General features: G+C 36.1%; 1 protein-coding gene across 3 annotated transcripts in view; it reads left to right on the forward strand.

Annotated features, from left to right (window-relative positions):
• The window catches only part of Not1 (CCR4-NOT transcription complex subunit 1), a 66,742-nt gene that overhangs the window by 18,078 nt on the left and 30,667 nt on the right, over positions 1-17,997 (forward strand). For 2 of the 3 annotated variants that reach the window (XM_089255128.1, XM_089255127.1), the window contains exons 5-14: positions 280-423; positions 3,507-3,622; positions 6,302-6,357; positions 7,117-7,243; positions 7,900-8,010; positions 8,650-8,820; positions 9,496-9,623; positions 15,576-15,702; positions 16,733-16,840; positions 17,431-17,670. In XM_089255128.1, coding sequence (XP_089111254.1) covers positions 280-423; positions 3,507-3,622; positions 6,302-6,357; positions 7,117-7,243; positions 7,900-8,010; positions 8,650-8,820; positions 9,496-9,623; positions 15,576-15,702; positions 16,733-16,840; positions 17,431-17,670 — 1,328 coding nt within the window. The remainder of the gene's footprint in view (positions 1-279; positions 424-3,506; positions 3,623-6,301; positions 6,358-7,116; positions 7,244-7,899; positions 8,011-8,649; positions 8,821-9,495; positions 9,624-15,575; positions 15,703-16,732; positions 16,841-17,430; positions 17,671-17,997) is intronic. The other variant, XM_089255129.1, reaches the window with a different exon arrangement.

A 17,997-nucleotide genomic window follows, 5' to 3' on the forward strand; every position in this document is an offset into this window, starting at 1 on the left:
TAGATAATGCTATAATTGAAATATATAAGGTGTGAATCTCAATGAGACAACATTTTTAAATGCCACGATAATTTGGGAATTGCATTTTTTCCCTCCTATTTTTTTCTTATTTTTTGTCGGTGGTGTTCCTATTTTTCCTACTTTTTTTTCAAATTTTCACTTCTAGGCTTACAATAACTATGAAAAAAAATATCATGTATTTAAGGGTTAAAACAATTGTGCCTGTTGATATACATTTATAAAATTAATGTTTTCTTTTTTACTTTCTTATTTTCATAGATTCTGGACAGGAAATTTTATCAAGTATAGATCAAACTGCTTTTCAACTCCTGCTTAACTATATACATTCAAAACACAGAGAATTGGATCTTTCTTCAAGCTTGAGAGATTCATTTCAAAAAGCAGCTTGTAAAATTTTTAAAGGTAAGTGTTTTTTTTTTTATCTTTTTTTGTTTTTTGTTATTCACAATGTATGTTTTAGTTGTAAATTTTTCTATTAAGTTTATATATGTTACCATCAAGTTTCAATGCTTCATTTTTGCTCATTTAAAATTTCAAAATCAGTCTGATGAAATTTTTAAAAGCTGAATTGATTTCACAATATTCTCACCTCATTCTCAAAATTTATTGGATTCTTTTATTTTTAGCTTCATATTAATGTATTAGAGTTATATCTCGACTTACAAGATTAATTGAAAGGTAAAAATGAATAATAAATTAAACACTTAATGTAATAATTTAAACACACAACACACACTAAGTGCCAAGAAAATTCAAACATGGTTTTAGATGTTAAAGCTTTGAATGAGTAATGCTTTATAATTTTGTCAATGTGAAAGTGCCTAGTAGTCCTCTGAGTGGTTCGAAAGAGCGGTAGCAAATGTTAATATCCCTAGAGGCTACAAAAACAGTTTTTGTGATTTCCCTTTTGGCACTACAGCATTTACCACTTATTTAAACCCTTCAATTTTTTCCTGAAAGCTACTCATATTGTGAAAAAATCCTACCTCAAATCAAAATTTCCTATGTGAAATAGCAATCCCATTAATATCTTGTACATCTCTAAAATATTGATAATCATATCAAACTCAGAATGGTACATTAATTTGCAGTGAAACTTATTTTGTTAGGAATGAAAATAACTTTGCTTTCAAAGTGAATGACGATGCCTAGTGTAAAAACCTTGTATCTCAATTTTTCTGAGAAAAGATTTTGTGCTTATGGAAAGAGTAAATCTTATATCTCATCAACAAGACAAAGCACATAATCATTAATGAACATAGTGCCATGTATTGTGCTGAAATTGAAAACCTCATAGTTCATACCAGCAGTTGCAGTAGTGTGTATGTTTTTTTTTCTTCTCTTGAAAAATTGAAGCAAACTGACTTAAAAATTTTTCCACACTAAGCCATCAATAAGGGCCTTCAGTGTAAGGTAGTCTGTAAGCTTGGACTTGTTCAAAGAAATTGAGCTTTCATATGTCTGAATAAGCTTTTTATTTTTTGCTTGTAATTTAGAATATAGTCATACTTTTTTTTGGCAAATGAATATTGTTCGCTTCAGAATCATATTTGTTAGCCCAAACACAATTTCCTATAATAGGTTTCTGTGGAAAATATATTGTTTCATTCAAAGAATGGCCTAAAATTTGATAAGTTTTACAAAGCACTAAAGAAGCACTGTAAAAAACTGACCAGAGGCGGAAATGAACAGCTTCAGAATTGGATGAAGGAGAATTCAAAGGAAGATGAGAAACTGAAGATCTTTCTATTTTACGCCATGTTCACACTCACACCCCAATCGGGTTTCTAGGTGTCCACTTATATGATGTGGTCAGCTCATTTCTGTGTCTCATACTAATGCTCATGAAAAAAAAAGATAATCTCCTAGAATGTCCATATTCTTAAATTTCATGCTAAGGGTTTGCACAAAAATAACATGAAAACAGACCTAAATAGTGTTTTGGTTTTTTTTCACTTTCCTGAGATTCTTTCCCGCGTTGAAAGATTTAGTACAATGGAATCAGATAATTTTGCATCATCATTAGATTCTAATTGAGTCATCCAGTTGCAAAACTCATTCATCACCAACCAGATAGACAGACATGACCACTGACTGCCCAGAGAGACCATCTTGGGATGGTTTGCGCTCTTTCCCAAAGGGATGGACGGTCTTGCAGAGAATCACCAACCAGATTTTTTTTACAGAAAGTGAAAAAGAAACTTTTGTAGAGTATATTTTTCGAGCTGACTGCTTGAAATTTAAAATTTTAACGGCATAATATTAACATTTTAACAAGCATCACCTCAAAAGATAACTGCAAAAAAAATTTTTTCACTTTTTGTTAAAAGATCTGGTTGGCTCTTAACAAGTTTTGCAACTGGGCGATTCAATTTAGCTATCACATATGGAATATTTTAGATGCTAATATAGATTTTCTAGTCGCTATGGTGACCTAGCTCTTTAAATTTGTCAATCCTTGCTTTAAACACAATGATTCTGATGATGTGCAAAAGTTTAGCTCACAGAGATGCTGTGTTACGTGAGTGTGCATCCATGAACTGAAATGTTTTTTTTAGCGGAATTCGTATTTGTGCTTAAGTAGCACAATACAAAAAAATTGTAGAAAAAATTTTTGTATTGTGCCTTTTGTAGCTAAATTTTTCTACAAAAAATTGTAGAAAAAAAACACAAAAAAAACTTAGCCAAGAAATAAGCTGAGGTATCATTGTACTCTTATCTTAAAGTACCATTGTTTTTCTAGTTAGCAAAATTCAACTGTAACCCATTTTTTAATTAGGTAGAATGTCATTGAAGACGGGTAAAAAATATTGTATAGGCTATATTTGAAGGACTTAATAAATTGCATAAAAATCAAGGCGACAGAATAATATTTTTAAATGTAACATTTTCTTTTTGTGAAAAACAGGTCCAAACGAATGCTGCTTCTCCTTACTTTTGAGGGCATGGTGACTCGCTCCTAAAAATATTGGAGGATATAAATTTAAAAAATTCTCTGCTGACCCCAGACTTCAATTTAGTATCACATGGAAGATTTTTTAGCTATCATGGTGACCTGGCGTTTGTCAGGTCCTGATATTTATGAATAACATTGTGGTGTTATAAGAAATCTTCCACCCTGAGGAATTTGCACATCAATCTTTCAGCAAGAGGCAAAAAAATAAAGCATTGCATCTGTAATCTGCTATAAACTGCAGGTCCTGCCCATGTGTGCATAAAATTAAGGACAAAAAGTTGTGCAGGACAAAAATAATCAAGTAATCATGTTTCAGATCATTTTATGACAATCTTTATTAAGTCACTATTTTTGTTTTCAAGTGACAGTTGTGATGAATCTTGAATTATTTCATTGAAGCTTTCATCGTCATATACTGTGACATTCAAATTATTAGTTTCTGAAATATGTTATTAAATAATGTGATGTAACAATTTTCATTTTTTAAAGCTGGTTAGTTTTTGAATTGACTTTTAAATACCATTGATAGGCCATCAATTTTTAGATCTTCCAATTGACAAGCAATTAGCGGCAATTGAGTTTTGGCCAGATACCGTGATTGCAGCTATGGAGGCAAACATTGGAAATTCATCCCCAGGAAATCCAGTAAGCAGTCCATTTATGTGTAACATGTGACAATGTGTGGGATTTTTTATGTCATTATAGTAATTTGAATATTCAATCATATGCTGCTGTTTTCTTTTCTGAGAGGTTGTGAAAGATAAATATTTTCAAAATTAATTTTTAAAAAGTAATTTTCTAAAAATGAGAATAGGAAAACTGATATTTTTTCCTACAAAAAAAAAACATGCCAAAAATAACCCTTTCTATTCCTTAAGATTTCATGATTGAAATTCAGATAATACACCACTGCGGAATATACAATGATATGCATAGAAAATTATGGTACATAATGAGGTTTTGAGTGTATCAAAATTGTCTCTGTATATTTCTGTATAGTTTTCCAGTGTTATTTTGATTACTTAAAACAAAATGGTAAATTTCAGGTAAGCATATAATACACTTTCTGGTTAATTTATAGTGAAATATTCCCTGTAAATTAGTTATAATATAAATTTGTGTGTCATATTTACTGTTACTGTTTATGAATTATAAATTTGAGAGCTTCAGAGATAAAAACATCATCCCTTTCTAAAAGTTTTAAAGCTATAGGTCTAAAATTGATTTAATTTAATAAAAGGGGTCATTCAAGTATTACGTCATTATCGATGGGGGGGGGGTTTGGATAATACTTACGTCATCAACCACCCTTTATGAAAATATGAGTTAGGATTCAGAGGGGCAGAGCTGATGACAAAATTTTGCTGACAAGGGAGGAGAGGGGGGTCAAAAATGGCTAAAAATTTGCTTACATAATACTTGAACGGCCCCTAGGGGGGGGGAGAATGAAGTATCAAAGAAATTTGGCTATTCGAGACTATGTAGCTTTGCTTTTCATTGAATATAGATGCACATATAAATATTAATTATATGTGTGAATTTTATGTATTTTTTTAAAATTTATTTCTTAGTTAGGGTTGTTACTTGTGTTTGGAATTCATATATATACACTGCTCAAAACAATTAGGGGAGCACATGGTTTTAACAAAATTACGCAAATATGTATACCGATAAGTAACATAAAATTAATCATCCATAATTTAAAGCCTAGCAGGAAACGGAAGAAGAAAACTTCATATGCAAATCAAAGTTCATGACGTCAAAAACCAGAAAAAGGAGATAAGGGCAGAAATCGTGATGTTGCAGAAACGTCTGTTTTACTGCCGTAACTGTGAAATTCGATTGCGCAGTATTTTTTTTTGAGACAAGGTGACTTGAGGATGTCCCAACAACGGGATTTACCGGAATCCATGGCATGGCGTGTTATAGGCAGACTGGAATCCAGGCAAACACAATGTAGTGTCGCGGACGCTGTTGGAGTCGCCAGAAGTGTTGTTCCAAGGCTGTGGAATCGATTCCAAGAAACAGGAAAGGTTAGACGTCGACCAGGGCAAGGTCGGCCACACGCCACTACAGCAACCGGTATATACGGTTAGCAGCCCGTCGAAACAGAACAGAGAATGATATGCAGCTGCAAAGACGGTTGCTCTTGGCAACAGGACGAAGGGTGTCCAGCCAAACAGTACATAATCGGCTTCATGAGGGAGGGAGGGCTCTATGCTCGTAGGCCAATGGTCTGCATTCCGTTGACCCCACGCCACCGTGCGGCCTGAAGAAGATAGGCTGCTGAACATCGAGATTGGGAGCAACATGATTGGAGCCAAGTGCTGTTTACAGACGAGTCCTGATTCAGTCTGGAGTGTGACACTCGACGTGTTCTGGTATGGGGGGGGGGCACTCGAAATAACCCCCGCATTCGTTCTTGAAAGGTCACAATACAGACGAGCTGGTTGGATGGTATGGGGTGGAATCAGCATAGACGGACATACGGACCTGCATATCATTCGGAATGGCACTTTGACAGCCCGAAGGTATGCAGACGAGATACTGCGACCTCATGTCATCCCTTACGCTGGAGCCATTGGAGATTCCTTTGTTTTCCAGGATGATAATGCCCGACCGCATAGAGCTCGTCTGGTGGAGAACATGCTTGAAGCTGAAACAATACAGCGTATGGAATGGCCAGCGTGCTCTCCTGACCTGAATCCAATCGAGCATGTTTGGGACATGCTCGGACGACGCATTGCTGCGCGACCAAGGCCGCCTGTTACTGTCCGAGACTTGCAGATTGCACTTCTTGAGGAGTGGAACAGTATTCCCCAAAGTCTGATTGATAACCTCATCGCGTCCATGGCAAACAGGTGGGCAGCAGTCTTAGCAGTTTGAGGAGACCACACGCCCTATTAAAACTCATGCATCATGTCTAAACGGTACTTTTTTTTATCATTTACATGTAACCAAATTATTGCCCTAAATCATCTTTTCATGTTTTTTCCATATTTTCATAGAATTAAAGCTTAATTCCAAACTTTTTTACGTCTTTTTTCTGTATTACGCGTGTACTATCCATTGTATGCCAATACGTGGCTGTCTCGCACGGTTTTCTTCACTTTTTTGCTTGCTCCCCTAATTGTTTTGAGCAGTGTATATATGAGTGGCTTCTTTTAAATCTATTTTTCTATAAAAGCATATATCTTAAATGAGTATAATTTGTTATAGCAATCACACACAATGATTAAACTTGAAAATATGGGTGTTTAAGGTAAAGATTGATACAAGATTTATTTTCATTCAACTGTATTTACTTTTCTTTTTTTTTAATAGTCAGATGATACATTTGTTGATACCATCAGGGAAATGGGATATTATTTCACCGCAAGGTATGTATCTTGCAGAAGTATTTGGAAATTATTAATAACATGATACTTGAAGAAAAGAAAAATGTAATATTTTCACATTTGCTTCTTAAGTATTAACTTATTTGAGATTTTAGGGTAGTGTAAATTTTCTAACTTTTTAAATAAATTACAAGTAAAAAACTTGTAATCTGAGCATCCATTGTGGAAGAGAAGTATAAATTCTAACTTTACAATGAGAAAGACTTTGGTCTTTTTTTCTTTTTTTTTTACCTTATGTTGCTCTCTAGCGTTGTGAGCTGCAACACAAGTACTCCAGAGAAACAAACTTCATTTTAGGTTCACTACACGTACATGCACATTCCGACATGTACCCATTTGTTAGAAATTTTGTAGAAGAATATGGATGAGGTGCATGTGTGGTTTAGTAGTTGTTACATATGGTTCTTCAGGTTCAGATGACACATGTTATCTATTTTTCATATAGCAACCCGAATTGGTCATTTTGTTATTTAGATGGCCTTGCTAAGCCATAGAACAGTGTGACAGTTAAATTCTGGTCTGGTGAATTTTAAGCATGTGTTACTACCTTTCTTACTGAGTTTTTATTCCTCCTCCCTATTCATTTGTTCAGGCTGACAGGTTCAGGGATGGTAAAGGAGTACTGAATTGTTTGGTTTTTATTCATATAAGGGTTATTCGCTAGTTCATTTTAAAAACTACATGCACTATCTTGCCAATCTAAATATTTCTTTTATTTTTAACTGATTTTTTTTTTTTCAGCCTTGATGATTGTCGAAACAATGCAGCACAAATTGGTTTCAGAGAACCTACTCCATCAGTTGTAGCTAAAATCTTATCAATGATGGCTAGGACACACACCCAAATGAGTGAAAGCCTTCCAATACAGGTAAATTCTGTTAAAATTTGAGTAGTTATTCATAGGTTTGACGTTTAAATGGGTTCTTTGTATGTTCAGATTGCTCTCTTCTCAGGATTATTTCTTTATTTTTTGTAGTTGCACAAGCAATTCTTTCATAAGTGTGGTAAATGTCAGTGAATAGTAATATCTATAATCTTTATAGTAGATTTTTTGGATTGCAGCTCAATTTTTTGAAGATGACATAAATGTTGGCTCAAGTGCATAACAATATTTTCACTAAGTTGTCATATGTTCTGGGAATATGATACTGAAAGCTTTGTTATTTATCAATATTTTTTTTCCAAACTGAAATATTAGCATTTTGATTAGTGACTTAGACTTTCAAACAAATTAATGTACTTGTAATTTTTTTTTTTTTTTTGCTTTCCCAATTTCAGAATTTTCTCAGTTCAGAAAGTTCTGTTTCTTTGTTGTAGACAAGACACTTATTACTTCATACCAAAAACAATTTTATTCTTTTTTAGTTGACATTCTGTTGATCTTCTGCTTATAGAATCTCTGTAAATTCCAAAAGTTTTCATATACTTTGTTAATTTAGTCTTGATTGATAATTTTTTTGAATACTATTTGTGATTTTAACATGTGCAACTCTTTTTTTTTTTTTCTTTTTTTTTTTTTTGTAGTCACTAAACAACAGTAATGTGATGATATGGAATGAAAATAAAGAAAAAACAGAAGGAACTCAACCACAGTCATGGAATGTTGAAATTTTTGTTCAAGTTCTACACGAACTTGTGAGTTGATGTTTCCATTTTTATTCATTTTAGTGCGAAATTTCTATTGATCAAGTTTGCTACAGGTATATTGATAGAATAAAGGTGTATTGCTTGGTGTAAAAATGATTAATCCATTTACATCCAGAAGCAGAATAAATCCATAAAGCTGAGTGTCCCTTATCACAGATAATGGAACACCACTAGCATAATAAATAAAACCTATTTCTTTATCGATGGTTTAAGTTCAAATTCTGGTAGAAATATAATAGCGCATTTATTTTTGACTGACTTAAACCTCATATAACGATTTTAATTATTTTTCAAGTACACATATAGCAGCGTTTATCCACCTTTCTGCACTTGGGTACCAGTGAAATTTGTTAAAAATTTATTAACCACTCTTTTACAGTATAAGAGGGTCTAATTCTTACCAATGGGATTTATAACTAATATTTAATGGTACATAATTGAATAATTTTAGTTGAATTAGAATTAAATTTTTAAGTCTGCATAAGGGCCACCTGCTCTATATTTATGGACCATAAGTTTGAGATACACTGATACATAGAATTCATGAATATTAATTTTGTTATTCATTTTTTATATATTTCAATGCTTCTTATCAATGCTTGAAATTTTGTTTTTCCTTCACTACAGAGTCCTAATCTCAGTTGGAAAGAAATTGTTCACGAACTTGATCATTCAGGGTTCTTATTAACAGATCGACAAAGTTTAAAATTGTTGTGGCAAGCACTGATTATGGGCTTAGGCCATGAAGCATTTCCGATGGATTTAATGTATAGGCAATGGAGAAATGCTGAGGGTCAGGTGAGCAAATTATTTCTCAATTTTACAGTTGAAGTATCAACTTTTTAAAGAATAAATATATAGTAAAATGTATGTATGTAACTGTGCTTAAAAGAAGGCCCTTGTGGCTAAGACAACCATTTTTTGGAGGTGTTGATGGTTTCCAAATCTACAGAACCTTTTTTTTTTCCAAATGCAATTTACCATAAATTTTTACCTTCAAAAATGGCCAAGATATTATTGATTAAAGAAAAGACTATGTATAATTCATTGATTTCTGTTTCGTTTAATTTTCAAATTTTGAACATTTATTTCTTAATTTTCTTCTACTAGTTAAGTAGATTCTGTTGGCTGTTGTTTGGATGGTCACCCCTCTTTTCTTCACAGGCTGCTCAGAAATCATAAGTTCTGTGGATTGCAGTGTTACTAAAACTTCAGACAAATTTTTCTTAAAAACCTCCTGTATGCTATAAGGATTCTTTTCTTCTGACATCATCTCATGTATATGTAAAACCAAAGCTCATCTCATATTTTCAGTGCCATATGTATTAGATGAAATGCTGCACACAAATTTGAATGAAATTTCATATTTTTTGTTAAATGGTGTAACTTGCTATAAAAATGTCAGTCTAATAGACATTAGTAATTTCTTATTTTCTCGATTTTTTTTTCCCAACTTTATTTTGTATTTTTCAGTTTTCCTTCTTCCATCAAGTACTGTCATGCCCAGATGTTGTGTGTTTAATAGACTATAATCACAGAGCTGTAACAATTGATGCTTTAAAAGCCCCACCTGAAGAAGAAAATCGGGGCGTTTCAAATTGGTAAGGATTTCATTACATTTTGATATCCTTAAAATGGGGAAAGGGTATTCAGAAAGAGTACAGACTTTTCTTACAGGGTCTTTTGTTTTACCAAGGTGTGTAAATCAAGCAATTCTGAGTTAATGATTGATTCTTTATTGGTTCACAAATTCTTGAAGAGAAGCCAGTGAAAGAACAAACTACTTACCACAGTCAATACACGATTTTAAGCACCTCCAATTTATGAATCCATTATATGAACTAATCTTCTGATTCTAAAAAATATTTTTTCAATTGAACGTCTTTCCCATTTATGAACTTTGAATTATATAAAATAATTTTTCAAGTCTGTAAGAGCTTGTAAAATCGTGCATTGACTGTACTATGTGAATCTAATACAGGTTTAATCTACTAAAAAGTAGCTATAATTCTGTTAGCAAGGCCTCTGCATGGCATGAGACAACTGTGTGCTATCACCAGTAACTTTGACAGAGGATGCATTACGTAAGAAAATGTGATAATTTTTTTTATTCCAATGTAAAAATATCGCCGCTGTGGTGGTCGAGCCGCTGTGGTGGTCGAGTGGTTATAGTGCCGGACTCGTGATGCGAGGATCCGGGTTCGAACCCCACAGTGGTGGTCGGCTGAAGTTGGTTTTCTGTGGTTCCCAACTTCAAGGCGCAAATGCGAGCCGATCTCCCCGTTAAAAAGTCTCGCCACAGAGAGCAACAGTCCTACAACGATAAATCATTCACCCATAACACTTCACTCATAGTTAGTAAAAACTGGGGGCAGATGACAGCACTACACATAACAAGCATTACACAGAAACAAACTTTACGTCAGGTTGCACTACACGTACACGCACATTCCCGCATGTACCGATTCGTGGGGGGGGTGCAGGTGGGGGTGTAGCAGTAGTAGGTAGGGGCTCGGGGATCCATGATGTTCTTAAGTCAGCCACCTCGGTGGGCAATTTGCCTGTTGTGGCGTTGTATTTGTATTTGTATCTGAGAATCCCACCATGTTTGTGAGAGAATAGGCATGCATAGTCTAGTTCAAAAAAAGGCATAATGACCAGATGACACTTATACAATGCAGAAAAATTATACAATGAGAAGTTCTACCTAATGCTGATGTTTTTCAATGACTCTTTTATATATTTCAAAGTGTAAGTGTAACAAAAATGACACAAAACACATTCACCAGTCATCACCATAGTACATTGTATTGTATGGCTTTGGAGCATTTTACATCTTATCAGACTGCATATTATTATTATAGCATTTGTCTATATATATAAAATTGATTTTCTATCTATATAAAATTGATTTTCTGTCTATATAAAATTGATTTTCTATCTGTGTATGTTCTCTGTACAAATCTGCTATTTTAGACTGATCTCGTCGCAAAATTTTACATATGTAACGAATCTATTTTCCCAGTATGGATATTTTTACTAACTCTCTGTGGCCTTATAGCACCTAATGCGTTTTGTTTGTTTATACGTTGTTAAAAGAAGTTGAGAAGAGAAAATCTATCTTCCAAGAGAAGAGAACGTGAGTTGGAATGGGGCTTCCGTCCTGGAAGGTTGTCTGTTTTGAGTGTGCTTCGAAATAAAGTCTTCTTCGTTAAGCTCCGTAGTTTCGTGCTTTAATTGGACACCCCTCCAATATCAAGATCTTGGGGATATTCCGCCACCTCACGGAAAAGAGACGCACCTCCGACTCGACGTCCCCTTATAAAACTGGCGCCCAACGTCGTGGCTCGAACTCAAGGCAGTACGAAACGGACATTCGATCTCAACTGTGAGGTTCCTGATAGCTCCTAAAATCGAAATGGCGTACTTGGCCAAAGGTAAGAAACGTGATTTGATCCTACTCGCTCTAGAATTAGGAGAGGAAGTTCCGAATGATTCGCGTGTAGTAGATCTCAAGCACATAATAACAAAGTCCTCCGGTTATGAGGAAGAATTCGTGAAATCCCTGCTGGCTACTATTATCGGAGAAAGAGAGGGAGAAGAAGAACGAGCTAGAATAGCTGAGGAAAGAGAAGAAGAACGAGCTAGAATAGCTGAGGAAAGAGCTAGAATCGACGAAGAAAAGGAACAATCTAGGATCGCCGAAGAAAAGGAACGAGAACGTTCGTTTGAACTTGAAAAGATGCGGTTGCAGCTTGAGTTTCAACGACTCTCGCAACCGGCAGAAGAGCCATCCGTCGCTCTCATCGATCAGCCCAAGTTCGACGTGAAGAGGTTGATCCCGAATTTCAATCCGAGTGAAGATGATATGTCGCTATTCCTAAAGTTGTTTGAAAGACAGCTAAAATTCTTGAAAGTGGAGAAGGTGAACTGGGTTGCGTATCTGCTGGGAGTTTTGCCGAATGAAGTTGCTAAGCTGATTGCTCGAGAACCTGAAGATAAGGCCCATGATTACGATCACATCCGGGAGGTTCTCTTACGTCGTTTCAAGCTGAGTGCGGAAAGGTTCCGGCAGCTCTTCTCTACGCACAGAAAATCACCTGGAAGTACCTGGAAGGACTATCACTTTGAGATCCAAAGTTACTTTGAAGGCTGGCTGTCCGAACTGAACATTGGAAACTTTGACGAGCTGAAAGATCTGATGATTTCGGATCAGATGAAGAAGAGGATCCCACCTGAAGTTGAAGAACATTTTCTGGATGTTTGGAGCGAGTGGACTACCCCTGAAGAGATCGTGGAGAAGCTGGATGCTTATGATAACCTTCGAAACAAAAAGAGCGAGATCCAATATGAGAGGAAGAGATTGCAGTCAAAGCAACATGAACCCCTTAGGTCCCCAGTGCGACAAAGAGACTTTCATTCTAATCAACGTGCGAATCCGGAATCGGAAGATGCAGGACGTCATCCTGTCTTAAGATGTTATGGTTGTGGGGAACCTGGTGTTACCAAGTCCCGATGCCGAACGTGTAATCCTCCAACGGATAGACCAGGACCCAGTGTCAACGCTTTGGACTTATATAGTTTATCATCCCATCCTAATACGGAATCGAAAGATGACAGTAGCAGTCATATCCTAAGATGTTACGGGTGCGGAGAACCTGGTGTCGTCAAGTCCCGATGTCGAACGTGCAATCCTGCCACGAACACCCCAGAAGTTAGTGCCGACGAGTTGGACTTTTACAGTTTCTCAACTGAGAGACGTCAAAAAAATGCTATCGAAGTGATGATTTGTAACAGGCGCGGAGCAGTGTGTGCTGACACGGGTGCCACACATTCGGTGGCAGGGGAGAAGCTATATCATCTCCTACAAGAACATGGTTTGCCCTTTTCCCGCAAGACTATCGTTATGAGACTAGCCGATGGATATGCTCGTAGAGCCGAAGTCCTAACTACGACTGTGGACATTAACGTCCAAGGTAAAGTGATTCCCACCGAGATGATGGTGCTACCACAGGCCAGAGAAAACCGAACCCTTCTCGGTACCGACTTTCTCAGTGATGCTGGTATCGTCCTGGATGTTCAGCAAGGAAAGTGGTACTTCTCTGAAGCTCCTGAGAAGCGACATCCGTTCGTCGAAGGCCCATCTGAAAGCAGTGCCCTCCTGGCACTACCTGCTGAGTCACAATCGTGTCGACTTCGTGGAGATAAAGGTACCCACCTTACTTCTCAGCAACGAGAACTTGATTCATCCCCGGCGGAGTTCAAGCGATGCTTCAAGCCAGGGGGAGGACCGATACCTTTCATCGAGCAGCGAGAACTTTATTCCTTCTCAGAAGAATCTCATAGATGTTCCAAGTTAGGGGGAGGAAGACCTTTCCTCAAGCACCAGATCAACAAGAGTGGTGATGACAGGGTATACCGCTGTAAAGGTGGCCCTGGAGAAGGCTACGAAAAGTGTCGTGTTTCAAATTCTCGCTCGACCTCGCGAGGAAGGCATGCTTGCTATAACTGCGGTCGACGTGGACACGTTGCCAGAAGATGTTGGGATCCGATAGTGTGTTATCAGTGTAAAAATCGTGGTCATATTGCCCGTAACTGTCCAGGCAGCCACACTGATAAGCTATCCAGCCCAATTGGTAAAGGAGCCAAGCAGTGTGAGCTGTTGAACTTCATTGTAGTGGAGAAGAGTTCACGGACTCTCCGCGAGTCCCAAAGTGGGAATGATGTTTTGGATAAGATCAGTGAAACCGTTGAATCTACTCAGGAAGCTGAAGATTTCCTGAACGGGAGGAAACAAGAACTCGTCTTGAATCCCATAAAGCAGTACCGATTCCAAAGGGAGTTGACTCCATTACGAGATGCTGAGACCACAACCGTGGTTACCCGGTCCCCAAGAGAGTGCCGTTCTTCAAAAGTGCATCCGAACCCTAGTCAACGTCCCAAGAACCGGTGTGACTCGAGAACTGAACTTCGACCTGAGACAAGAGTGCCAGCAGTTGCCCGGAGCTTCCCGTTCTGTTCGTCAGGAACTACTCCCAAAGGAAAGATGACTCTTACTGGCTCCTCGCCGAGACGTCGTCGGAGCCAGAGGGGGAGATTGTAACGAATCTATTTTCCCAGTATGGATATTTTTACTAACTCTCTGTGGCCTTATAGCACCTAATGCGTTTTGTTTGTTTATACGTTGTTAAAAGAAGTTGAGAAGAGAAAATCTATCTTCCAAGAGAAGAGAACGTGAGTTGGAATGTGGCTTCCGTCCTGGAAGGTTGTCTGTTTTGAGTGTGCTTCGAAATAAAGTCTTCTTCGTTAAGCTCCGTAGTTTCGTGCTTTAATTGGACACCCCTCCAATATCAAGATCTTGGGGATATTCCGCCACCTCACGGAAAAGAGACGCACCTCCGACTCGACGTCCCCTTATACATATATATTAAGCAGGGCCCAAATTGAATGATAGGATACTTTAAAAGTTTGTCTGAGCTGGGCAAAGGCCTAAAATGGGCAAAAAAACTGTCAGGCAACAATGGTTTTTGGACCTCGACAATCAATTTCGGAATATTAACTTTGGTTACCGTGGTTCCCTAGCATTGCATTTCAGACGTGTATGTGCCTTTACAATGGCTTGTCATTCCTTTAATGATGCCAGTATTATGTATGATAGTTTATGCCTTCATAATGGTTTGTCACTTTTTCAATCTCCCCAGTAATTGAAGAATACCCGGGCAGTGCCGGGTATTGTAGCTGCCCGTATAAAGAATATGTATATTACTGCACTCTATTAAATAGAACACTTGAGATTGTAAAATCGTATATAATCAAATATTTTTAATTCACATAACATTTTAATATTGTGTAGTGATACGAATACTTGAAGGACTTATTTTCACTTTTAAATTGTATGTAGAAGGCTGGAATTACACTATAAAAGTTTGATGAAAGTTCTTTTTATAAAAGTTGAAAAATATGCAACCAATAAGCTCATCAATTACATTCGAGTGAATGTAATCAATATGCTTATTAGTTGGTTTTTTTTTCCAAGTTTTGTAGAAAATCTTTTATCATACTGTTAAGAAAATTATGTAAATAGTCATTTATTATGTCATCTTTCACCTGTGAATAGTCATTAACACATTTCTCTGTAAATCTTGCAAAATTTGACAAACTTGGCAAATTTAGCAACAGTTCTGATGATATGGCAATGCCATGACGCCAAAGGAAAGGATGGAATCTCAGGAAAATATGGGAGAATGTTCTCAAAATATTTCCTTGTCTGTATAATAGTGCTGCCAGAGCAGAACTAAGGGCAGTTTGTTGAGTTTTTGAAGACGAGATCTCTTGTATGCAAAAAAAGTCGCTTTCTGTTTAGTGTATTTCGTGAAATTTCTGCTTGTAAATGCGTGTAAATAGCTTTTCACAATAAGTCTGTGTTGTCCTTGAAATTGCTTCATGCTTTTCCATCTCAAAAACTTGTGAGAGACATTATTCGAAACAATACTTTTATAGTGTAATTCAGACCTAAAGCATTTTTTCAAGCGATTTTATTGTATATTTTTCAGGAAATCATTGGATCTAATTGAGACTCTACTAAATCTATCGGAGACACCTTTTTTTAAGGATGAAATTTTCAAGTTTCCTGTTCAGCAATGTCCAGATTTGCTCTTATTAGGACTGATTCAAACATCTGTAAGGTTTTTTTTTTTTTGTAAAATCCTAGAATGTTTTCATTTTTGCCTTTATTTCTATAAATTAGTTCATTGGATAACAATTTAAATTTGGCTGGAATTCTTTATTATTTTCAGCTTGTAGTAATTACCTAGAACTAAAATGTTACTCAAAATGCTTTATCTACAGCTGATATTAGACACGTGGCATGTTTTAATATGAGGGACCTGGTGTTAGAATGAGACTACTGAATTTTTTTTTCAAATTTTCAGGTTTTTATTTTTTTTTGTGTTTGTGAAAATGTCCTCTTTAATAGTAACACAACATATTGATTCAAATAATATTCAACTAAATATGAGAGAGAAGCTGCACCTGTATGCTGTTGCTGAGGCAAAAATCGGAAAAGCCCCTCACCCCAGGGATTGGCTAGTTCTTAGGCTTAATTCATGGTTTATTGAGCCAAAAATGTGCAAACATTTGTTTCCAGTATCATATGCCGTAACTTTCAAAAAGTAAAATTTCAAATTAAAATTTATTTGAAAAAGATTTTTTTCAGAATTCAGTTTTTAGTCAGATTGCTTTGTGGGGAGGGGGCACCTTGTCCCCTCCTGGGCATGCCTCTACTTTGCAGGTGTACAACCTTTTCAGTCTGTGGGCAAGAACCTGGTTTATCTATTGTGTGTTTATACTATTATTCAGAAACACCTTTTGTAGAGCATATGAAACATTTTGGCGGGCCCTATTTGGCCCGCGAGCCAGAAGATGGTTGTGCACCCCTGCTCCATTTGCTGTAAAAAGAATGTTCTTCCAGATTAAGAGTGGTTCTTGCAGGTGTTAGAAAAAATACAATTAAATTTGAGAAATAGGGACATTTTTAAATAAATTTCCCATTGAAAGTTTTTTGTGGTAAATTGATGAACATCACTCTTAGCACCATAGAGCGACAGGGGTTGGCCAAGTCTAATGTACATAATAGTTGAGATCATTGACATCAAATATGTTTTTGAGTAAACGTGGTAATAAACATGTTTTCAATTTTATTTCCTTATAGCGAACGATGAACCAGTTTGTTAAAGATCTATTAGCAAGATTGATGCCTGTATTCTTGAACAATCATCCGAATTCTGCTATTGTTTTGCATTTAGCTTGGCACAGTCCGGTAAGAACTGCCTTGATATCCTTTCTTAGTTAAAAGTATGTTTTTATATGTGTGTATGTAAGAATTTTAGCAATGCTACAGAAAGTGAATATGCTCATAAACACTATTAAAAGGGCAGCTTAAAAGTAGTTTAGTGCTCAAAACTAACATTAGTTAGAAAACCAGCTTGATATGATCTTTTTCGTAACAGTCTGCTTACTTGCATGCACTTGGCAGACAGGGTCTGCCATTCTTGGAAGACTAGCTGGAGCTCACCTTTTTGTATCATTTTTGAAATAGGCTCTGCCTTTTTTCAGAAATGATAAGCAAAGTTTTCATTTACCTTCAAGGTTTATGATAATTTTTCACCCAATATTTGGCCAGACTAATTATTGAATGTGTGCCACATCCACCATGTTGCCCTGACATTGCTTTGTATAACTCTTTTTCATGTTCTCAAATGCAATCCAGCTTGCAAAGCCAATCAAAATCCAGACTCTGGTAGAATCTGATTCTGAATTCCGATTTTTGAGTTTTTACCGCACATTATATAAAGTCATTTTATTTTTAGACGTATGTTTTTGAATGCCTTTTCTGTTTTCATTGCACAGGCTCATGCAACTACAATAAAAAATGTTATGATGCAGTCTATGGCTGATTGGTATGTGAGAGGAGATTATGATCAAACAAGACTGTCTAGAATACTTGACGTGGCTCAAGACCTGAAAGCCTTGCCTATGTTGCTGAATGTGACCCCGTTCATGTTCGTTATTGATCTTGCTTGCCTTGCATCTCGTAGAGAATACTTAAAGTTGGACAAATGGTTAGCTGATAAAATCAGAGATCATGGAGTAAGTAATTAATTAAATGCTCAGCTTAATTTGTATAAAAATTTATTACTTAACTATAGTAAACTGTGGAGTCTTAATCATTTTATTGCTCAAACTTGGCACTTTAAAAGTTATGGAAAAGAAACTTATCAATCAAAAATATGTCTGTGATTATCTTCTTTTTTTTTTAAATTACATTTGCAGTGTAACTGAAACCAGTTTTTTAATGAGCATTTCAAGTGGAACTATTTTTTATAAAATGAATATAACTAGACTTTAAAAAAATATATATTTAGCATATGGATATGTGTAAAAAGGGGGTTGAAATATATGTATTCATTAAATACT

Source organism: Pholcus phalangioides, unplaced genomic scaffold (assembly GCF_987345545.1).
Source record: "Pholcus phalangioides strain wild (caught in Gottingen) unplaced genomic scaffold, Ppha-v1.0 ptg000042l_1, whole genome shotgun sequence".
Classification (NCBI taxonomy): domain Eukaryota; kingdom Metazoa; phylum Arthropoda; class Arachnida; order Araneae; family Pholcidae; genus Pholcus; species Pholcus phalangioides.